We start from the raw sequence: 24520 nt of genomic DNA on the forward strand, positions 1-24520 counted from the left end.
TCTCCTCTCTTGTGCAAGCAACTGTATTTGCCGAGTGGTCAGGATAGATATCATACAGCACCTCTGCTCAGATGGGCAGGACTCCTGGCTAGCAGAAAGGATTAGTTGTATTTCCAGAACACAGGAAAAAACCCAAAGACCTTGGAAATGTACAGATCATCTTCTGATACTTACTTGAACTTGCATTCAGTTTGTGACCCATCTGAGGGCCCAAAGAATCTACAAAAATTAACTAAGAAAAGCAAACCTATTGCCAGGAGGCTTACATTCCTTCTGCAAAGAGAAATCCTCCTTTTAAAAGTTTCAGGGTCTCAAAAATGAAAAGAAAATATTGAAAAGCACCAATTTAAATAATGCAAAGATTTAGGGGGCTGCAAGTGCAAACAGAACAGAAATCCCAAGAAAAGGAGTATCTCTCTGGCTTATTTCTTACACTAAGTATCTATTTGCATTTCTTCAATGTCCTTTGCAGAGAAACTAAAAAATGCTCTCTAGGACTCCACACTCCCCTGCCAAGTACAACATGGCTTCTTCCTGAGTTGTCCAAGCAGAAAGTAAGGTTTAAAGCCCAAGAGCTCTACCTACTAGCTCTTACCCTGAGCTTTCCTCATAGACCTAGGAAAAGAACATGGGAGATTCTATTCTAACTTCTCAATCTCTTTGAGTCTCCAGGCCCCTCACTGGCCCCTGTTTCACTGGAGACCAAAAGTGTTCCAGAACATGCTGAAACACTCCCACAAAGCAGTGTGTTTTCCCAGCTGACCAAGTGTTGGATGCTTTCAAATGTACTGATGATGAATTACATTTCCATCACTTTGGGAAACTTCCAAAAGGGGTGCTGCTATTACCTTTCTGCAGAGCCCAGGTGATGCTGCAAGCTCAGGATTAAGACAAGGTTTGCCTGTTTGTTACATTATTTATGCAGAGCAGATTGTTTAGCAATTATGTTTAAAGTACAATCACAGTGCCATTTGTACTTGCTATGTAAAGAGGCAAAAGTTTTTTAAGGCATTAATACCTTGAAAAGTACCAGGGTAAGTGGAAATGACTGTTCTCTCTTCTTAGCTGCATGGTTATTTATACTTTTGCAGATTACCATGGTGCAGTGCAATTAGGCTTCTTAAGTACTGTTCAAATTGAGAAGTTTCAAGAGCTTTACTGAATAATTAACCCTTAAATACATTTACAGGAATAAAGCTGCAGCAAATGGCCAAAGCCTTCTCCAAACAGGGGCTTTTAAATTACTTCTGAAGAAAGAAGAATGAGAGACCATCTGCCAGGGAGGGCTCACACCCAAGGACTGGCTACAATGCACTGACTATTCCACCAACTGCACTATGAGCAGGTTTCACAACAGCTGTAATACACCAGGTGAATCTGAAACAAGGCACTTGGTCTCACCAGCCCCTGTCTGCTTTTTCATTCTTTTTTTTTTTTTTTTTTTTAATATGTCCTTAGGGTAAAAAACACCTCATAACAATTCTGTTAAAGACATACCCTTTCCATGCCACAGGCAGGATGAAACCATTTGGTGATTTCAAACATCAAAGAACTGACCTTGGTGTTTATAGGGGTGAGTTTGGGGGCTGAGGGGATTTTAAGTTATTTCTTTGTTTTAAATGCAGACACACACTTCCAAACACACGCTCTGTCCAGAAGCATGTTTCCCCAGGCCAGGACAGTCCATCTCCTGCGGCAGACTAGGAATATGGCAGCTATACAACACCATCCATGTACATCCACAGTGGAGAAGGCACCAGCACCTCACTGTGGCATCTCTAGTCCTTCAGCAGCTACTCTCCTTACAGCTCAACAGAGACTCACCACCAAGATGACCATCTCAGCTCGGGTGAGGAACAAGGCTAAGATCAGCTAAGATTATATCAGCACTGTGTTTTCTACCTTCTCAGACACAGTGTGTACCCATCTGTAGAGCCTGTTCTCATTGCCAGCCTCACAGCAGAGAGAGGAAGGAAGCGACTTGTCTAAGGACACTTAAAGGTGAGAATGAAACCAAGCTCCTCTGTGTGCCAGGGAAGTGCCATTACGTGATGCAACCCTCCTGTTTGCAGACCCCACTTCATTAAAAGAATGTGTCCCAATCATGTATCCCTTTTCCAAAAAGCAACTCCAGTTGTCTCGGAGTCTCTCCCAGCTTCTCCTCTGATGAACCCAGATACTCCCCCGCGCCCACACCCCAGGTCAGCCCCCAGTTTTACAAGAGACACAGTGCAACCCTCCATGCCCGTTGCTGTGATTTCCACAATCCACGTACCTCCACAGTGAGCTCTCCGTAACACTCCCCAAGTTGAAGTCGTAGAGCTTTGTCAGAATGAGAATCACCTAGAGAGGGGAAAGGGAGGGAGGGAGGAAGACAGAAAGGGAAAAAGGAGAAAGAAAAGGTTGCTGTTAGATTTTGTAATGATACACAAGGCATCTGAAACCACCCAAACGAGAGCTGAGCATTTATCCATTAAAGTTGCAGTATTATAGGATAAAGTAGGTTTAAAAAATAAAATGGGAAATCAGTATCTTAGCGCATTGTATAACCAGTAACACTTATTTTAATCCCAACATGTTTTGCATTTGAAATAAAACATGCCACCAGGAATTAATCAGACTCTGTGAGCTGACCTCTCTGGAACTACAATTATTCAAAGTCAGGAATGGAATCAAATGCAGCCTTGTTAATTCAATAGCTCAATCTAAAATTACAGTCAACTTCTTTTGTCTCTCAACATGCTATCACTAATTATGGAGTCTCCATGGAAAGAACTGGCAAGTTTGTTTATGTAGATCCCCATCCAGCAAAACAGTCCATCTTGCCTAGAATCAGCTTTGTTTTCTCCATCTGCTGTCACTGACTCCAAAGCATGGGAATTCCTACATGCCATCACCTTCCTGCAGTGGTAAGAGGGACATGGAGCATGGCATTCTGCTTTTGCACTGAGCAAGACAAAACTTCACCTGTATCTTTAGTGCTCAGGGAGAGTCAGAGGCTCCAGGACTCACTGACTTTCTGAAGAGAACACTCCCGAGTCATGCCCCTGCAAACTGAGGCTGGGGGAGAAGGGAGTTAAGTAGTACACAGGGGACCACAGAGGAATGTAACTTCCCTCTGAGGTACCTGGTGCTCTAACCTCAGATTTCACAGGTAAATGTAATCCTCCTAGTTACAAGCTACACTGCCCAATGCTCTTCTCTCCAGAAAGGCAGTTACACATTCTGATAGCTTGGGAGCCTCTGTGCTCTCTGTGTTGGGATGGGAACTTGTGCAGAAAGAACAGAGGTTTCTCAATGGAAGGTAAAGCATTTGAGCATCTGCTCCTTGCCTTTTTAGCATAACTAATGTCATACATTTCATTCCCTTGGATTCTACAGGACCAGCCTGAAGGAAGAGCTCCAGGGCATCTCTTCATTATTGTTTTGCATCATTTTAACATTTCAGCATCATTTCCTCCTTGCAGGATTCAAGCACAGGCCAGTTTCCCTCACATCTGCTCCAGCTGTGAGAGAGAGCATCTAGGGCAATGAGCCCCACTGCCTGGGTGGGGTTTGTTAACAGTTACTTCACAGTTTGCCTAAAAGGTGGGTCCAAGTGAGAGACGTGGCTCAAATGGCTGAGTTCATTAATGTTTTCCTATGCAACAAGGATCTTTGCTAATACAAAAGCCAGGCCTCCCTCCCTCTTCCTCCTCCCACAGCAGTGGGATCAGCCATACCTTTCATTGGGCTTTCCCAGCTGAAAGGCTGATGGGTGCAGAGTTTAAAGCTTTGCAGAAAAATGCCAAAGGATTAATCAATAACACAGCTGCTGCAGCACTCGTTTACTGTCAGCATACTACCAGGAAAAAACCTGTTCAAACTGTAAGGGACCTTGGTACGTGACTATGCAGTCAGTGCCCAACTTAATGACTTTAGAATAGACGCTCCAAGCATTCCTCCCTCTACTGGATTCACTTTCACCATCCCCTGTTGCATTTTTCCCTTTATTTCCCCACGCAGAGACCTTTAGGAAGAAGATAATAGCCAAGCTGCTTCCAGCAGGGTGTGAAAAGAAACCTGCCCGGCAGATTTGAGTCAGCATATGCAAGTCCATGTCAGCTGAAACCACTGCTATGCTATGGGGAAATAAAGCTAACATTCTTTTTATCACAGCTTAAACCCTGCACACACCTTTCCATACAAAAGGGGAAGAGCCAGCTGCAAGCTGCAGCAACCAAGGTTTGTATGGTTTGTGTGCCTCCTCACCTTACATCCAGCAGGGCAGCCTTCTCCCAGCTAAAACCCGATGAGAATGACATTTTTAGGATGTTCCTTATATTCCCACAGGCACTCAGACAGCACTCCTCTCAAGAGTCTCTAGGAAGCCATGGACTACAGCACAAGCCCTGCCTGAAATTACATGCCTCGTATTGCTCGCAACTATGGTGAGGTTTCACAAAGTCAAGTTTTCAAGTTTCAGAGTCTAAGCACATTGAAGACAGCTGAGTTCAGTGGATCCTGGATCCATTCCTAAACACAGTAAATAAAATCCCTGTGTCTTGGTCAAATTTCAGCAGATCTACCTTTTTTCCACCCTAAATTGCAATTACAACTAAAGGCAGCATCCATACTCTCCCAGCTCTTTGTGTGTCTCTCCCTAGATCACCTATGCCCTATATTTTTGAAGACATCACTTATCTGTTACCACCCTGCAAATACTAGGATAACACCAGCTTTACAGAAGTGGGCTGAATGCTACTCAGCTCCTGGGTATAAATTCATAGTAAAAGCACATTGTTTAGTATGACTTTCCTGGATTTTTGCCCAGGATGACTAACATCCATCTCTGCTTGTTGGTGGTCATGGAAAGCACAAGCATGAGCATTCCTTTGCAGTATCTTACACGGGGTCCCAGGAAATAGCAGGAGTTGCCTGAGGCAGTGGTAACACCTACAGCAACCTGTCCCTAAAATCACTCATGACATGAGCCCAGCCCAGGCAGCATTCCCACACCATAGCCCCAGACAGCTTCCACTCTGCTCCCGCTTGCTTTTGAGACAAAACACCTCAGACTCAATAAAGGTAACTCTTGCAATGGTTTGGGAGTTTGAAAACCGGGGAGGATCTGAGCATCTGAACACACAATCTTCCCAAGAAAAGCTGCAAAAGCACTTTCCCCCCCACACATGAGACCATGAGACCACAGTGCAAACACAGCTGCTCAGGAACCATCACGGGGTTGAGACACAAACCAGAGCCTGAAAGGCAGAGCTGGTTCCTGAGTTGTCTCCATGGGGTGTGTTTGACACAGCTCAGCAGAGGAAACTTCAAACCCTTTCAAGGGGATATTCTGAGGCCCCATCACATTGCCCCAGCCATGCTACGAAGAAACAAGAAGCAGCGGCAGATGTGGGAAAGCACCAGATTTTCTAAGACATCCTGTTGCTTGAATGCTTTAGTTGAGAAAGAACAGAACAAAACATTAGGAAAATTGGACACATTTTCCAAAACTGAATTCTGACAGGAGAAAGAAAAATTAAAAAGGGAAAAACCTTCGTTGACTCAGGCTGAGACATTTGCTTCCAATTTCTGCTTTGTAGTTGAAGAAGCTCAGCTTGTTTTTGTCAACCCTAACAAATAACCTTGTTTTTTCCATGCCAGTGTAATTTTGCATGAAAATCTTGATGATTTTCATTTTAAAAGCTGAATTCTACTGAAAATTTGAGATTTTACATTTAAGGCATTATTTCAAAACAAAAACATGATCTTCCCTGAACTGAGAGAAATCTGGAATTGCCACCCCGTAGAAAATGCCTATTCTGCAACATAAATTAAAACGTTTTTCTCTGGGGAAAAGAAATAAAAAATAATAAAGTTCCAAGCAATTCAGAAACAGCAAAAACTTACACTTAGGAATTATTTAATCAAAATAAAGAAAACACCTTTATAGTGCCAAATTAAATTGTTTCTATTCATCAAACCAATCTTTCCAAAATTAATTCCAAGTCAGCTCAATGTTAAACTGCATTTTATTATGGGATCATACTTCTCATTTCAGGAAATACAGCTCAGATATGAAATTTCCTCATCTCCTGCAGGCCAGGCTCCATGCACTACAGTGTGCTTCCCAGGACACCCCAGGGCAGCTGCCCCTTGGGACACCAGGCAGCTCAGCTGGTTGAGAATGAAAAAAAGGGAAAGAGTCTGTAGGACTGAGTATGGAAATAGGAAGGCTGAATTACAGCTCCCTTAAGGCAATACAATCCCTCTGGAAAATGCAATTTCAAGCCGAGCTTACACAAAACTTAATGACCTGAATAATTTAACAAACTGTTTTGGTTTTGTAGACAGAAATGGGAATGAAGAAAGGATAATCAGAAAAAAATATATTTTCTTTGGAAAGAAGTGATGTTCCAGTCCTACAAGAATTTTCGTATGTACTTTATTTTTCACAAATGCATCTCCACAGTGCACATAGGTTGGGGTTTTTTTCACTGTCCACTAAATACCCTGCTTTAAGGCTTATATAAAAAAATGCCAACACCTGCCAATCATTTACCTTCAATGGTCTTTACTTCAATACCGATTAAGAGCCTCTGGCACTGAGGAATCCTGACATAATGCTCTATAGCATACTAAACCACTAAATCCAGACTTAGTATGATGGACCTCTTCTTAAAATAAGGCCAGCAAGCATCCAAAACTGTCCAATTCAGCAGCCTTGAGTCTTGACACAACTCGGCTGGCATGAAAGCAGAAAAATTACAACCAGGAACATTAGCCCACATTTCATTCCATCTCAAAAACACATCCCTGAACAGATCCCTATTATCCCTATTGTTCAGACAATTATCAGGAATCTCCAAGCCCACAAATCACAAAAGTACTCAGAAGCTTTTCAGAGTATTTGCTGGCATAACAATCTTCCATGCCAATAAAATTTTACTACGAAGGAAAATTACTTTAGTTCATTAAACCCACCTCCAGATCTTGCCAACTCTAAACGGGCAAAGTCCTTTGCATATACCCCACAGTGGAATATATAATGTCTGTTTCCCACAAATTAGAGTGCAAAGGCACTGCAGTTCCTTCAGCAGCTTGGCAATGAACCTCAGAACAAGTGAAAAGCACCACATCAAAGGCTGTCATGCTCCTGTGTAAGGGGACACTCATATTAGAGACACGAGAGGGAAGAGCACAGGAGCCAGAGAAAGCAGGTGATCATTTCAGACAGACGTCTGAAAGGCCAGCTCTGATTCACTTCATGAGACATCTCTTCTCTAAGTGATCCTGCTATATCAGCTCAGGGATTAACACAACTCATCAGTAGCCCTGTGCACATATTTGCCAAGTGTAATTAATAACAAGTACAGGGATGAGCACTAGGCAGCACAGAGCACAGCAGAAAGAGGGCAGGCAAATTTACATGTAAAAAACGAGAGCTCTCCCCTCACTTGCTATGGCATGCTGGGGTCTCCTGCCCACACACGTATTTCCATGGTGCTTGCAACATTTTCTACCCTTCAAGCCAGCCACAGGAAGCTTGTCTGCAATTTCCATCTGCCATTCCCCAACCCATATGAGAGCAACAGCACCCAAGAAGTACATTTCCAATGTGAGCAAGCACAGGTATTGGGAACCAGTGTCAGTAAAATGCTCACAGCTGAAGAAAAGTTGGCTTAAAAAGCTCTGGGACTTAAATGCCAGCAGCACGGATCTATGTAGGTCCCTGGTGTTTTCGTCTTTGGGATTTTTGGGGGGTTTTGTTTGTTTGTTTTGGGTTTCTTTTTTATGGTGGTGGTGGGTGGTTTTCAAGGCACAAGATTATTAACTAAAGACGGACTGATTGACAAGCATGGACATGAACATTCATGATCATGAATTTGCTAAAGCACTCTTTCATGCAATCTCTTCATTCAAAGCTAATTCTGTCAAAAGCCACCAATACCAGCCTAAATTTCCCCACACAAACACTCAAAAGATGGGGAAAGGACCATTTGTATGTTCAATATATATTTGTGCTTAAGTGTGTGGTGGGTTGATCCCAACCAGCAACTAAGCACCAACCCAGACACTCACTCTGTCCCACCCCAGGGTGATGGGGGAGAGAACCAGAAAAGCAAAATTAAAAAACTTGTAATTCCTGACAAAGACATTTTCATTAGTCAAGGAAAGGAAAGAAACTATAAATAAATAAACAAGTGATACAAAGGCAGTCACTGACTGTCCCCCCCAGCAGACCAATGCAGAACCAGCCTTAGAACATAGTTACTACTGCTGAGGATGATGTTGTATGGAACACAACACCTTTCTGGCCTCCTCCTCGGGTGGGCAGAGTGAAAAACAGAAAACCTGACACTGTGAAGCTCAGTTCAGCTACACCTAAAACATCAGTGTGCTATCAGCACTACTTTAACCAAGAATTCAAAACACAGCATGGCACAGGCTGCTCTGAAGAAAATTATTCCAGTACAAGTGTTTTCCTAGGTCAAGGTAGAGTGATTCTCAAAAACAATCATTGCTGAATCCTGGTCTCACCAAAATCTCTTCGTACAAATACAGCCTCAAGAAATATATGTGAGCATGTGAGTGATCAAACTGTGTAACATCTCCATCCTCATTTACACTGGAGGTCTGAGTGCAGTTGCCAATACCCAAGAGTGCCATCTCCAGTTGTGAGAAGCATATAGAAAGAACTATTAGGAAGGTCCCAGGAGAGGAATTTGAATTCCACAAATGTTAACAAATTCTGCAAGCATCACCACTATGAAACAAGGCAAGCAATGGCATCTTTGTTTTACTGATGAGGAGGCAGAGGGAGATTGAGTGAAAGTTTAAGTGTTTCTCTACATGGAAACACTCAGAAAGAAGAATCCAAATCAACTTTTAAGAGTTTGGTTCGATCCACTTTGCGAATACATACAAAAAATCAAATTGAAGACCATTTTATTCTGAAAAAGTATCTCCATCGAGAAATTTAGCACAGCTGAAATAATCCAATTCAGCACATTTAGATAATTTAAGGTAAGAGGCATTATCTGGAAGATAAAACACCAATCTGAGTTCACCCAGAGTAAGAGGATGATTAACTAAGAAGGAAAGCATATGCCTTAAATACCAATCTACCCCTTTTTCCCCAGCCGGTGAGCAAAGCTGAAGAAAACTTATGTCCAGATAATAGGAGTTAATGAACATCCTAAGACACAAGAAGAAAACAGCAGAGGTACTGACAACAAACACAGGCCAAATCCTGCCCCTGGAAATCAGAGGAGCACTTGTGTAAGTGTAAAGCTTTGCCAACTTAACCTGCAGCAAAGTACTTTTCCTTACTTTTGTTCCTTTCTTTCTTTCATTTTTTTTTTTAATCTCTGGAGGATAAAAATGATCTGTGGGTGGCTTCAGGTAGTGCAGGCAAAAGAGCCTTCTGAAATTGAAAGAAACAAGTCCCAAGATCACACACAGAAACAAAACATGTTCCAGTGAACTTGTGATCTCCAAACAGCTGAGACTGTCAAATTTGTCCTCAAAACAAGAACCAGCAACTAAAAGGAGGATATTTGCCTTTAATCCTCCTTTGCCTGTGTTGCTTATCACTTTCCAGTAGGAAAACTGCCACAGCAGGCTCCTTCTGTCCCCTGTCCTCCTCCCTTTCCATATAAATCAGGCAGCACAATAGGCTGGAGCCAGAGCAGGAGTCTTCCCACGGGCACAGCTGGAGACAAATCACATTATCTTCACAAAAGCACCTTCCATATGTAAGGAACAATTTGAAATTCCCATTTACAGGACTTGCACTGAATGAACAGAACCTGAGGGTGCAAAAGAAAAAAAAAAACCCAGAACTAAAACCACTAAAACTGCAGCCTTGCGGAAAGAGCCAGATCTGGAAAGCCCAGCTCTCTCCTCCTGTGCCTTTACCAGCAAAAGCAAGGCAGGAATTTGTGTGCTGCTTCTCTGCTTTGGCAATCCAAGGGCAAGCCCAGTCTGTCAAAGAAACAGCACCCATCAGCATCAACACTGAGAGAGACAACTCTTCTGGAGTCACAGACTTACCTTTCTGGCCTCTCACAAATCCAGAAAGGATTTTTAATTGAATCTGACAGGGTCCTTCATGCTTTTGGTTTTAGGCATTTTTGTGCAGGGACTGTAATTTAGGGTATGTTCAGAGATGCCTAGCACACAGGAATCCTTGCCATGGTAGTGAATGCAGCTGAATAACCCCACCAGCAAGGAATGACTAATGACTCCAGGACTCAGAAAAGGAATCAGACTATAATGTTTTACAACAATGTGGGAAAAGAAGTCTGATTTCCCTCCTCCCAAGGCAGACATTCCAATCAAATCATCAACCAAAGGAAGGGTATTCATAGCCACTAGCTGTATAGTGGCTGCAAGTCAGCCCAAAGGCTCTTTCATCTCCACTACACATTAAAAATTGGGCAATATCTCTCACACAACATTTTTTCCAAGAAAATACGAAATGAAATTGGTGAATCCTGCCTCAGTTTTAGCAAGAATCTCTCCTGCATACCTACATGCTTGCCTTTAGTGTACACACACAAAAATTCCAACCATAATTGCAATTGTGCAATCGTGTAAAACCTCCTTAATAAAGAAATAAATGAGATGCCTGCAGCATGGTTATCAGTCCTTAAAGAGCAGCTGGATTCTGTCCCAGAGGCTGCAGGAGAGTGCACACACTCATGTGTGTCTGTGTAACATAAAAGCAATTATCAGCCACACAGAATTAGGAGAGAAGTGTCTGGAAAGGGTGTGGTGATTAGGAATAAACACACTAGAAGGGAGGGTGGACAGACCAGCACTATCAGCAGCTTCTGAGTAGCATTAGTCAGAGAAGTCAGAGATAGAAAATACTCCCCACACTATCTGATCCACCCCACCCCACCCCCCCACAAGTCACAGTTTTGCTCCACAGAATTTTTCCCAGCTCTTCAGGATCATTTTTCTGCATATAAACACACATTCCCACCAGAAAACACATCTAGATTGCTTAAAATAACAGAAGCCTGAGCTTTATCTCTGTGTAACTCAGTTAAACATAAATACAATCTCTCCTGTCAGGTAGTGATATGATTTAAGGGTCCCCTATCATACCTTGTAAGAGGTGATAGCAAAGAACTCATAATTTATTTCTATTGATTCAGCAACCCACACTGGATCATATCTCCCAGTTCTTCCCCCTTGCTAAGAAGCTCCCTCTAAAGCCTTCAAAACTTTAATTTTATCTTTTTTCCCTTCTCTGTCTTCTTTTTAAAGCTGCTGTGTGCACACCTCTAAGTTCAAGAAGAAAATGAAAAAAGGCCCCAGATACTTTGCTGGCTCAGTTCTTATTCCAATTATCTCCTGATACCATCTGCGAACTAGCAGATTTTGTGCAGCAATTTATCTCTGTGGAGTCAGTCACATTTCTGCTGAAGGGCCATTTAAAGCTTCTGACATGGGGAGACCTGAAAAGAAGGAATGACTTGAACTCCAAGTACGGGGACACTACCTTAACAGGACAGTTCTCAATTTAAGAAAAAAAAAGAAGGCCCTTTTAGAGCCTATAAACTGCTAGGACAGGGGAGGGTTTTTGTTGAAGGCAAGAGTGTCTGGTTCTACAAAGGAAGCTAAACTATGTGGGAAATTTAGAGTCTGAGCCACTTCTGAAAAGAAGAGGAAAAAAAAAGTTCCCATAAAGGTGATTTTTCTAGAAAATTCAGGTTGCTTATGGCTCTTCCATTTCAGACTCCAGGTTCTGCTCAGGAACTCTCACTCCTCTCACACACAACCTGTCTCTCACCTCTCCCTTGCATATGTACATATACATATATAAATATTAGTGGTCTTCTTCAGATTCCAATTAGCAATTCAAACAATTGTTATTGATCAGTGCATGGGCAAGAGATTCACTCTCTCTCTCCAGGGACAGAAGATGGACTAGATATCCTCTTAAAGTCCATTCCACTCTCATAACTATCACACAAAGGTTTTACTTCATGTGAAAATGCCTCACTGCTAGCACAGGAGAACTAGTCCAAAAGCTGGAGTTTTACAGATGTTACCATGGAAGAAAACGATGTGCAAAAGGGAGATAAAACCCTTGCATCTGTTTCTAATGGCCAGTTAAAAGACTTTCCACTCCTCGATCCTTATTAACTATAAATCCAGGTGCCTTAGACTTTGGCTTACTCCCTTCCTCACAACAGGCCAGGGAATTAAGGATTGTTGCAGTTTGCTGAGTGACAAGTGTAGCACAGAGGGAGAAAGGGCAAAACGCACAAATTGTTCAAGTTACGGTTCTGCAACTAGCAACATCCAATAATCAGATTTTCCACCACATTTGAGACTCTGCCTTAAACAACTGTAACGTCATTGTACAAATTCATTATGTAATCACAATGTCTTAAATATGCATACATAGAGTACTTATAACTAAACAGTAGGGAAGGTGAAATATAAGAATCATCACAGGAAGAAGAAGATAAAAAATAAAAGTGATTGTTTAGATTATATGAATAACTATCACAGGCAACTTGGGTCAGTGAGGCTGAGTGGGACACATAGAATAGGAAAGTGCCCAAGGTAAGAGACAAGCACAAGTCAGAGCTCCTGACAGACAAAAGGTCAGAAGCAAGAGTTTGAGTGCTAAATAGCCAATTAACATATTTTTACATTATTATAGATTCAAAAGAAAATTAAATTATCTGATTATCTTATATATTAAGGTAATAAAATCGTGGTCTGTCCAATTAACTGCACTCTTCTGACCTTGAACTTCTGTTTATGCAGTTCTCATCTGCAGGTGACAAAGCCTACTTTAAAACTTAGTGGCTCGAATATGGTAAGGTCAAACTCTGCCCTAGCAGCTCCTTTTCCTACTCATATTCCTTTGAAATAATCTTTACTCTTGATTTTAATCATCTTTATTATATTTAATTCTGTATTCATCATGTGCACACATTTCATCATCATTACAATGGCTGAACTACTTGTACCATAAGTAGCTTTTTATTGTTATTATTGTCTTGTACCATTACATTGTAAAGCAAAATTATTTTCACCTGTGAATTTTCATATGTTGCTGTGAAAACACACTCTATCTGGGCAATTTTCTCTCTTTGCTCCTGTGCAGAGCAGCTCTTGCTCATGCCAAGCACCCCTGGAGCCAGGATGTTATCTCCTCTGGAGGGCCTAATCAAGCAGACACATGAAATCTCTCTCACTAGGTATTTCCAGAATGTGAGCTGGGAATGATTCCTCTGTGTATATCCACCACATTCAGCCAGCCAGATAAAACATCCTCCCTTGTCTCAGCACTAAAACTTTAAATATATTTCCCCTCCCCTCAAAAAATTGTCCTCTGAAAGACTGCCACCAACTCGTGTTGCATAGGGAAAAAATGAAGTAATCTTTGAGGATCCACAATAAAATTGTGATTTTTATTGTCAGCCCAATTGTGCAATTTGGGGAGAGAGGGGAAATTAAGAAAAAAAAATCCATTCATTTTGTTTTGACCTTAGTAAGAAAGAAAATGGTTTTTTCCCACTTTAGAAATACCTTGTGCTAATGTCTACATGGGAAGATGTGGAACAGCACAGTTGAAGCTGTCAAGAGCAATTTTTCTTACAGACTTAAGTGTTCTGTTACTTACAAAAAAAAAAAGAAGCTGAGAAAAATAGAGGAACTTGAATTCCAATCTCCTTTAATGCAACATTATGGTTGAGAATTTCAAGCTGTAAAAGTAGGGAACTCCAAAGTACAGACTCTACATTATGCACATGGATTGTGTAAGAGGAAAGAGGCAAATCACCTCTGCAGAAATCTAAAACTCCATTAACTTTTTGAATCCTTTTACAGTTGGTTGGGGCCCAGGGACAGTTGTTCAGACACCTACTGGCTCCATTCTGCAACCCTCACTTCAACAGAAAACTTTCAGAAGGTTTGACCTTGTGAGATCTCTCTCCTTACTTAGGGATCTAAAAAATTATTTCTATGGACATGAAAGACTCTTGCCCTCTAGGAGACAGAGAAATTGAAGCACACTCTTCATATCAAGTCACTGTCTGTATCTCTTGGAAGAATCGTGGTTATGACAACTGAGACTGCTGACTGACATTTAAACTGGGACCACTTTTAAGATCAAGATTTAGGATGCTAAACTGTAAGAGATAGATCGTTTTTACTTGTGCATGACAATGGAAGGCTCAGTGCTTTGCTCTTCAAGCACCTGCATCACCATCGGAGGAACATCTGGGACCCAAAACCTGGAGGTAGAAAAGGGAGAAGAGACAGAGTCTCATCTCACATTCTCTGACAATCCTCTGCAGGGTCTCCAGATGACCTTCAGGGAATTTCACATACATGGGCTACAGGGTTATCTTGCACCTTGCATTGAGATATCAAAACCACCCACCACTGCAGAAGGGCTCTAAAGAACATTAATAGTCCCACTGACTATTCCTGCATTGCAATGTTTTAAGTGGTGCACCAGAAATTTCTCAAAGCTTCCAAAAAATCATTCTGCCCCTTGAGGAACATAAGGGGGAACAGCTGTGCAGTACAACAAAGTAAGAATGCAAGTTGACTAAACAAGATCTGTAATGGCCACTATGCAAGGTCTGTGAAAGCTTTCTTCTTCTCCTCTTCACTGTCTCAAGAGCCCTGGATTACCATCAGAATAATCTCTTCTCCTCTCCCTCAACCGGTCACACCACAAGGTCTGATCCTTATCAGTACCATGAAGTCACAGGAGCAATATACTTTTCATGAGAAAGTGTTGAGCTGGCAAAAGCTGAGAGCTCTGAACATCACCAGAGGCCAGAAGCATGCTGGGGACCAGAGGGCTGATTCAAGTAGATGGTGTCAGTGTATCAACTCTGTACACACTCTCGGTCTTACCTTGCAGGATGCACAGGTAGGAAAAGGTGAGTAGCACATCTTTCAAGTACCTGTGGCAGACTAAAGAACAAATCCAAAGGCTCATTTTTGCCTTTCATGTTTTATGGCTGTCCTTTTACAAAGATGATCATCTACAAACTACTTCTTATAAAACACCTCCCAAAACAGAAGTATTTCTCTAGGCCCTTTTTAGAACAAGACTGACAGCAAGAGCTCCAAAGATAATCTTCAGTAAACCTAGTTATTGGAACAGTATAACCTGTTGTAAATTCACATATACAACACCGAAGAATGGATGTACTCCCCAGTCCAGCCGTTCAAATGGCAATTGATACAGATCTCTCTAGTAACCACGCCAGCACAAGACTGATTCCAACAGCTCCATGGATACCTCACAACACTCCTGCAGCCAGAGCGGCTCTCATTACCAAACTGATGCACTAAAACAGGCACCAGGGGCTCAGCTTTAAACCAAGCTGTCAGAGCACCAGAGTCTTTCACTGCATCACAGAGCTCAAGTTATCTCTCATGGATTGTTGTATTTTGGTTTTCTTCAAGCCCCTAGCTCTTGGAGGCCAGAAAGGACTTAAAACAAAACATCTCATTTTCTCTTATTTTTACTTTTTCTTTACAGGCATGCATATATGCATACACAATAGATATACAATATAATGTAGAGATACACGTACTGATTTTGAACTCCACTGCATTATTTCCCCTCCTCTCCCTGCCAAGAAAGAAGAAAATAAATTACCTCAGGCTGTTTTAGATGCCTCAGATTGGCAATGCCACAGTGAGAATAGCACAGAGCACTCTCAAACAGCTATTGCGAGTACTTGCAGATGCCACGAGCCCTTTTCCTGCAAGAATACTGTATTTACATTCAAACAGAAAGGAAAATAAATCCAGTTTGATTCACACACTTTGACATCAAGAGGCATTTTTCGAGAACAGCTTTGCATTCACAGCACGCGTGGCATTCGTGATTAAACAAGAGATCCGCACGAACATAATAAACCTGTAATTTTATTGGCCAAGCTCTATGAAAACAATTTAGAATACACAGATTGCAATGTTAAGCAAACCACAGCCCATGTACAATGCCCATGAATTATAGCAGTTTGGCAATGAGCTGACCAGTTGCTTCTCACAGCCTTTAATAACAATCATCCACATCTTCGCAGCACAATAGAAATCAGAGATGCAAGAAGCCTATTAGCTCATCCAGAAAAAAAGCAGGATTGTTCCCTATGGGATAATTGCTAATACTCTGTCCAAAGTAGATTTAAAGCTGTAAAACAAGGTAGCCTCTTTAGCAAGATTACTCAGCATGGCTAAGAAGTCAGTTCCATAATGTTTTTCTAGACATAAAATTTAAATGTTTCAACTTTCACAAGGTTTAAAGCTAGTTCAAGGAGCTTGGTCGCCTTTGGATTCCCTTCTAGTCAATAAGGAGAGGGGGAGAGTTGGGAGACTGACCTTCCCTGGCCAACAGCCTTCACAAACAACTCTCCTTCACAGTTCCTCTGTGTCAGCTCTCAACAAGGACATGTGGCAACACCACTAGCCCAAGGACTGGCAGCTCTAGAGCAAAATGCAGAACATCGCTGTGTCCTGAATTAGAGCAAGAGCCCTGGCACAAGGCTGGGTCTAGGTAAATGTCCTTGCTGCAAGCAGTGTCAGTCCTTGCTCCAAATACCAAGCTGTATTTCCACTGCTCAGTAAGTCTCCATGCACTGCTTCAGCCCCTTGGAAAGTCCAGAATTAACAGAGAATTAATACATGTATCAGAAGAGCTCAGATATACCTGGGAGGGAGGGAAGAAGGGAATTACAAGATTTTCAGACACAGGAATCATAGACAGTCTACCACAATCCAGGCTAAATCCCAAGCATTGCAGCAACAGACACAACAGCATCTTGCTTCATGCCCAGGAGAGTCAGTAATGTCATCATGAGAAATTTGTGTGAAAAGGTGGAAACAGCAGCATTTAGCACTAATTAAAAACTTCAATGGATCCCGAGTGATGAAATCAAAAGTCTTCAGCCAGTTAGGTCATCTGATTATTATTAACAACTGATTTTTAGAAAGAAGTGGTAAGAAGGCAAAATTATTTTCCACATGACAAAACAGAGATGGAACTCAGGAGAAGGTGCTTCAACACCCAAACATTCCAAGAAAAGCCTTTGCAAACTGTAAACAACAGTTACCAGCAAATTAGTAATGACCCCAATAAAGGCTTTGAGAAGTTTTCCATGCCAAGGACAGTGGAAAAGAACATGCACAAATCAAACTTCCTGGGTTTTGCATCTAACTTTATTTCCCTGAGAGGTTTCTTCTGAACTTCCTTCTAGCACTCTTCCAAAACCGCTAGTAAAAACTAACATGTCCATGACTGAAACCGCACTCTTACACAGAGTAGCCTGCTGCTAACTGAGGCACTGCTAATGCCTCACATTCTTCTTGCTTAGTATAAGCATTTAATGAGTGCCCTAACCTCTCTCCTAAAACAAGCCCTAATCTCTACTATCTTTGATATAGAGACACTTACAAGCAGGATTTCAATCAGTCACCTGTATACACTCATTCCATGAGCTCATTACACAAGAAGGTGGAACTGTAAGGGACATTTTGTCTGGAGCAATCCTCAGACCGTTATGTGTCCCCAAAGGGTGCAAATCCCAAGACACTTCTCAGCTCCTCTGAACAAACTTCAGACCTGAACCACAAAGTCAAAATAAAGCAATATCCCACAAAAAAAAAAAATCTTTTAACCATAGGAAGACAGAAAAGTCAAGAGCACTGCCACTGTCCTCCATCCTGGAAATAATAAAGGATCTGAGAAATGACAAGATGATTGTCTGAAGTGGAACACCGACAGCATGTCGGATACACAACACCTCTCTGCGCCATAGCTGAATGAGGAGACACTTTTTAAACATAGTCCTCCCCTATTCCACTCCCTATTCCAGCAGAGTGACCATGTTACAGTGAAGAGTGGTGCTTATATATCTGGAATGCTTCTGTAAAATCCTTCAGGATGAAAATTGCAAAGAAGCAGCAATTTATTATTTCTGGCACAAGAAAAAATATATAGTTTGAGGAGGCAAGATAAAGATTCGTTTTTAACAGTAAGATCGATTCTTTTTTACCCAAAGAATTACCTTCCTTTTAAGAAAGGCGAACCACCCATAATGGCAGAGGAAAATCTTTGGAAGTAGTACCAGGAAAAGGCATTAGAGGTGGCAATCACCATGTCAGACACACTACACTGCAGGGGAAGGGAAGAATGGCCAGATAATGAAATTACAGGGCATTGAAAATGTCAAAGAGCGACCGTGCTCTACCATCCTTCACAGGTTATATGAGGCATTAACATGCTGATATCCCATTCCAGTGACAAAGATGGCAACAAGAACAGAAAATAGTCCAAAATGAATCTGTTGCTGAGACCAGGAATTTAATGAAACAGGGAGATGAGCAGAAAATTAATCTTACTTTCACCGTGCAGCCTTCAAACTGAAAGCTGCTGGCCCTATTCAGCAACAGTAATAGCTCAGGGATGCATTATTTTACTTTCCCTATCAGTGATCTCCCCATACTTATGAGCCATCACAGAAAGGGGTAGCAAGTCTTTCAAACAAGGACCAACCTTCTTGGCAGGCAATGGCACAGAAGCTGCACCACAGAATTTCCACTGAGGTATAAAGGATAAGAAAAAGTCCTTCACAATTAAGCTGATTCACCACTACATCAAGGGCCCAGGGAGGCTGGGGTATCTCAGTTCTTGGGAGGAATTCAGAACTTTACTAGACAAGGCTCTGAGTAGCTTTATCCAGCATAACTGCTTCAATCAGCTTTGAAGTGGATCTGAGCAGGAGCTGGACCAGAGCCTGCCCCTGCAAACCCAGTCTAAATTAGTCTACAGCTTAATGAGTTCTGCTCCTTTCAGATAGAAACACCATTGATCAATACGAGTAGCACACACAACAGTAAAGCCAGAGCACCCTGTGTCTATGACACAACACACCTTCCTAACTTGCTTGAGATAGTTCATCACTATAAAAAAATCTTCTGCCCCCATTCCTCATATAAAAAGAAAAAAAGACAGGTCACGGTAAATCAAAATGTGTTTAGAGAAACCCCCTTCTGGAGACAATCTAGTGGTTCATAACACACCCTGGGGCAGATGCAAATGAACTGTCAGATCCCAGAGAGCTCCATGTGGAGCCACCTCTACACATCCTCTCCAGATGTGACAACCCCACAGGGCAGGGCAGCACCATCCCAGCAGTACCACCCAAAGCAGCCAAGGTTGTGCTGGGAGCATTTCCTCTGAAAGTCAGATGCAGCAGAAATTCTGCACTGTACCCCAAACCCCCAGATTCTGATGTTCTTCCTAGGTCTGGTACAGAAATGGTTCTTTTTTCAGCCCAACCTAATAAAGTCTCCTATTGAAAAGGCTGGGAGCAAGCCTGCTTCAAAAGGTTTGGCAAGGTCAGAGCTAAAGAGCAGTTGATAAGGCTATCTGGCCTCCACAATGGTTTCTTAAAGAGCTTGAATTTTCTATTTCAAAATTGTATTTCAGAACCAATTTTACCTAATTTAAACAGGAACATGTCTTTGAAAAATAAAAAGCAAAGCGAATAAAAAACCCCATTCACTTAACTTAATCTGGGAAACATAAATAAAGCCACTTTTCTCATTCCATCAAGCAGATGCAAATTTAATTTCAGATCACTCAATTTTTTTTCCTGTAAACAAACAAATTTTTAAAAAGCATGGGAAAAGAAACCCTTGGAAACACTATCTCTCATCACATATCATCTGTGCCTCTCTCCCTGCTGGCCCATATCACATTCAATACTACAGTTTTCAAAGGCTGCTAGAATTCAGTCTGCTAAAGGTGTGTAATAAATGAGGCTTTCCAGAGTACATCTGTTGAGTAAGCAGGAGTATCTGGACATCTGTGCACAGGGATGATTCACTGAGAGAGGTGTGTAAGACAAAAGGCCCATCCTTACCGATTTCAAGGCCACGTTTTCACCAGTTTATTGGCAGCCAATCTGCCAGACAACAAATTTAGCCAGACTGTGAATCAAAAATCTTTCCACCCACAAGACCATCATTCTTTCACTGCTACACAAGTGGTTTTTTTGCATCATGCCTAGAAAGTAAAGTTCACCTGTTGCTCGATTAAGGTGTGGAAAAGATCTATCACCTCAGGGCATTCTTAAATACAAGCATCTTGTTCATTACAAGGGCATAATATTCTTCCCTGTCGACTGAGCAATAGTTATGGATCATGTGGCAAGAACCAGCCTTGGAGGTAGGTAGATGGATGTCCAACCTCTGCAAGCTTCACGGCCATATAACCAATGTCTTATGGAGATCTATGGACAGACTACAGACCTTGGCAATTTCTTGGTGACTCAAAGCCCATCCGCCACAGCAGCAGAACAAATGAACAACAGCCAGCTTTGAACTGCAGTCTACACCCCTAATTACAACTGAAGTGTCTCCTGACGACATCCAGGACTGGCTGAGCTAGCACTTACCTGTCAAAACACATTGGATTTAACAAACTGCCTCTTTAGAACATAAAAGCAGTTTCACATTCCCTCTATCACAACTCTGCCCCCTCTATGGAAGTCCTGCAGCCTGGAGAACACACAGATTTGTCTGTGTGCCTTGCATTCACAGAACCCATGAAGTGACTGCCTAATGTAGGCACCATTCAGGATAGAGTTCTGTGTTCAGACTGAGTAAGGTGAGTTTGCTTTCAAGTCAGATCAGGCTTTCTTTGCCACTGTGCACTTAAAAGTCATCAAGATGTGCACAATTTAAGACTTCTCCGGGGCTGCCCCTAAGGAATGTAGCACCTAAAGATGCAGTCTGAACACTTCAAACGTAAGTATAAAGACAATACAGTGCATTGACAACCTAATGCAGTTTCTAAAAGCTGTTACTAGAAGGGGAATGTGAAGTCCCCTCTGCCTTGCCCAAATCTGATTTCTTACAGTTGTTTCCAGTCATCTTTTAAACAAACACCTGAGGTGCAGCCCCAGTCTGCTGCCAGGTGGTATCCTGCAGGTTGCCATCCTGCACAAAGCCCAGCCCACTGGGGCTACAATGACTGGCTGACTTCACAGGAAAATCAGAGCAGTAACACAACCTGGACATTATGAAACTACACCCTTAGATGGAGGAGAGATGGCAGAGTATGCCAAAAATGAGCAGAACTTACAAACAAGGGAGAATTTCACAGTGCACTGTCACTGTTCCAGCTTCATTTCATTTGAATCGCAGGAATAAGCTTTGGCAACAGACACCTGAGCAGAACTGAGTTAAGCAGCTTAGAGAGTTACCTGCGACAGCCACAAGCTGTTACAGTTCAGACAAGTTAAGTACCTTTTACCTGCCCCAGCTACAAGGTGGTAAAATGAGTTAACATTCAAGCCTGGACTAGGATACTACTCTCCCAATGAAAAGGAAATACCAGGAGATCCAGTGGACATCTAGCAACTACCTACACTGAACAGAAGCAAGCACCACTGGGAAGACAAAGATCAGAGCCCCATCTGGGCTCCATCTCCAGACTGGCTGAAGTCCCTCACTGCTCTCCCACCTCCTCCTGTCCTGACACAGCTCAGCTCTCCCACCCAGCTGGAAATTCAGCCTTGCCTCTGCCCCCCACACAGGTCTTGTAGCCTCTTACTACCACAGAAGACCATTTTCCAATTCTTGCCCTGCCATACAGAGCTTAGTCCAATCCTCACTGCAGCTTTTCCTGCACAGCCTCCTTACGCTTTTTTATCTCATCATTCTTCCCACAGTCTGAAGTAAAGATGTAATCACCACAGCTGCAGTGTTATCCCACAGAAATTACTTTTTCACAGGGAAAAGTGCAAAAATACAATTACTTGCTTTAGATACAGTGGCTTAGAGGGACCCAGTTTTGAAATGCTTCCTATTTACCAGGAAAAGACTGAAAACTTGTACCTATATGTATAGCAATCAGAAAGTACTTGTACCCTTCCCTAAAAAAACCCATGAAAATGATACCAGGCCTTATCTGAGTTACATAGTATTTCTGTCTCAAAAGCCTGCTTGCAGTTGTATCAGAGTTCTTGTTATTTAACAGGATTGAAGGAGAGGTCAAGCTGCACAATGATTCTTGCAAATCAAGATTTTATTGACACTCACAGAAATATGCAACTAGAACCAAAACCTGCTGCCACTGCTGCAACAAGTGACAAACCTGAAGGATCATTCAGCTTTGGGAAGTGTAGAACGACTGAATTAGTGAGCTCTGGAGATGTTGTCTAACCAACCTCCATTGCCCAGGCAGGATGCAGTTTCTCTGAATCACTCCCAAGAGATATTTGCCTAGCCTGTTTTCAATAGTCTCTGAAAGAAAGGACACCTCCAAAGGAGCTATAGCAGGCTTTACTCTCTATAAACTTCTTCATATGAACTAACTTTCTCTGTTTTGCTCTATTTTAAGCATATGATTGCTCATCCAATGCTCCACAGATAAAAGTAAAAGGTTATTTACCTTTAACAACTGTGTTTTACATTCATTTTATCATCCTTCTTCAGTTTCCTCTTCTTTTGCTGAACAATTCCCATCCATTCAAGTTTTCCTTGTAAGCCAGGCTAGGCTGTGTTTGAGTATCTTCATTTTTCTCAGAAAGAGTCTCTTAAAATGATCTTTATCTTTCTTCAAGTGAACTTAGACTGGCCATAGAGCTAAAGCTGAAGCCTTACTTGCAATGAGTGCACTAGAAGGATTACTTTGTGTATCTTGCAGGCTACACATAATCCTGCTCATTGAAGCAGCAGAGGATTTTCTTCCTGGAAACACTCTGCAAGACCTATCCTCAGTGCACTGTGGAGCTGAGTTTCTGAAGAAGAGATTGACAAGAGTGAGAACAAGTTAGGGCAGGGGGAAAGTTGGAGTAAATGTCTGTGTATTTTCTGGCAGGCCAGAGAAGGTAATATTGTCAGGGCTGTTGTGCAGAAGGAAAATGACTTTTAGGAGCTAATGGCTTCCCTTAGAAGAAAAGATGAACACACCTCTGAAATGGGACAAAGAATAGAACCAGTTTAGTAAAAGCTGAGAGGGTGAAGCAAGACAATGGTAGTCAAATAGCATAAGTGAGAATCAAATCCAGTCTGGGTTTGTGCCCTAAGAACACGGGAGGAACAAGTATTTCAGTATTATCTATCATGAGACGGTGTCCTGAGGAAAACAAGAGTCAAGTACACTGCACACACAGTGTAAAAGGGCCTGACCCATAAGCCTCAAAGCAGGAAGCCCACTTCTTAGCATTCAGGGTATTAAATAGGGTTCTAATACCCCTTTCAAGCTCAGTGAGGCTGGATTAATGTCTGACCTTTGTTTCAGAAGTAAAAGATGACACAATGAAGTCTGCTGGTCTACATGGTCCAAAAGAAAACACAGAGGACACAGCAGAGAAGTTTACAGGTTCACATGTAAGCAAATGAGAGCCCATACTAGTCTTACCTTCCTCTTCTCCCTCCTCCAGGCCAATCTGACTCCCTTTCAGTCCTCAAGAAATATTTTAGTGAGCAAATTCTGCACTACACAGTTGTACAGATATTTCAGCAATGGGATTAAAAGAACCCCTGTCAAATATGCCACATATCAAGACTCACTGTCACTCTGTCCTCACTTAGGAAGCACGAAGACAGGATGCAACAGGAAAACACAGCCACTGGGCAAACAAAATAATCAAGGACAAGATGACAGTGCTGGAGAAAGAACAAAGAAACAGCTGGATTATGCTTCAATATGTCAAGGTCTGGAAAGACCAAAGCAACTTTGTCATTAGCAGAGAAGACAGTTCTTCCTGATATACAGCCCTTACAAATCTGTGTGGTATAAATGCAATTTATGTGGCCTATAATGCAGTTAATTTATCCCCATAAAGAAAGGAGACAGTGTAATGTGCTAGACAGGTTCTGGTTCTTACCACCACTTCTGGTGATAAATTTAGCCCAAGTTTCTGTACCTGACTTTTCATTTCTAGGTAGCTTAAGCTACTCAGACACTAACCTTATTGTGACAGTGTCAGCAATGATACATATCTGGCCACATCTTTTTAATTGTGGTTCTCCTCTTTTTTTCCCCCTTCTCTCTGGTGCCCACGAAAAGCATTAGCCTGACAAGAGTAGAGAACAAGTCATTTATTTTCTGTCACAACAGATATGCAGCACAGAACAAGTTGCCTATGCATCACTCCCTGCCAGTGTGCATCAGCCTTGGCTCAGGGGGACCCCTCTCCAAGAGTAAGAGCACAAATCAATTTTGCATGACAACTCAGGGTCAGTCTCTGTTGACACCAGGTGTTTTTACCAGCTGCACTGGTAGGTTCTGTCACATGGATGTCTGTCCACCAGGAAACCCAAACTATGCTTATCAGCTGATCTGAGACACTCCCTTCCTTCCATTTCCACAAAAACTTTGTTTTCATCAGCAAACATCCAAAGCTGGATTTTTTTCCTTTCCACATGGATGCTCTGTCCATTCTTTCACCCCCCAGGCTGCAGTTACCCAGGGCACACAAAATGGACACACAAAGAGATTAAATCTTTCAGCAGGAGAGGT

The 24520-nt window shown here is 42.1% G+C and overlaps 1 protein-coding gene across 1 annotated transcript in view; it reads right to left on the reverse strand.

Moving 5' to 3' along the window:
• LOC121673523 (VPS10 domain-containing receptor SorCS1-like) overlaps window positions 1–24520 on the reverse strand; it is a 148953-nt gene that overhangs the window by 58575 nt on the left and 65858 nt on the right. The window contains exon 2 of the mRNA XM_042046882.1: window positions 2276–2343. Coding sequence (XP_041902816.1) covers window positions 2276–2343 — 68 coding nt within the window. The remainder of the gene's footprint in view (window positions 1–2275; window positions 2344–24520) is intronic.

The sequence above is a fragment of the Corvus kubaryi genome, unplaced genomic scaffold, assembly GCF_017639235.1.
Source record: "Corvus kubaryi isolate FWS band 111438036 unplaced genomic scaffold, C.kubaryi_AGA036_p1.0 65476, whole genome shotgun sequence".
In the NCBI taxonomy this organism is placed as follows: domain Eukaryota; kingdom Metazoa; phylum Chordata; class Aves; order Passeriformes; family Corvidae; genus Corvus; species Corvus kubaryi.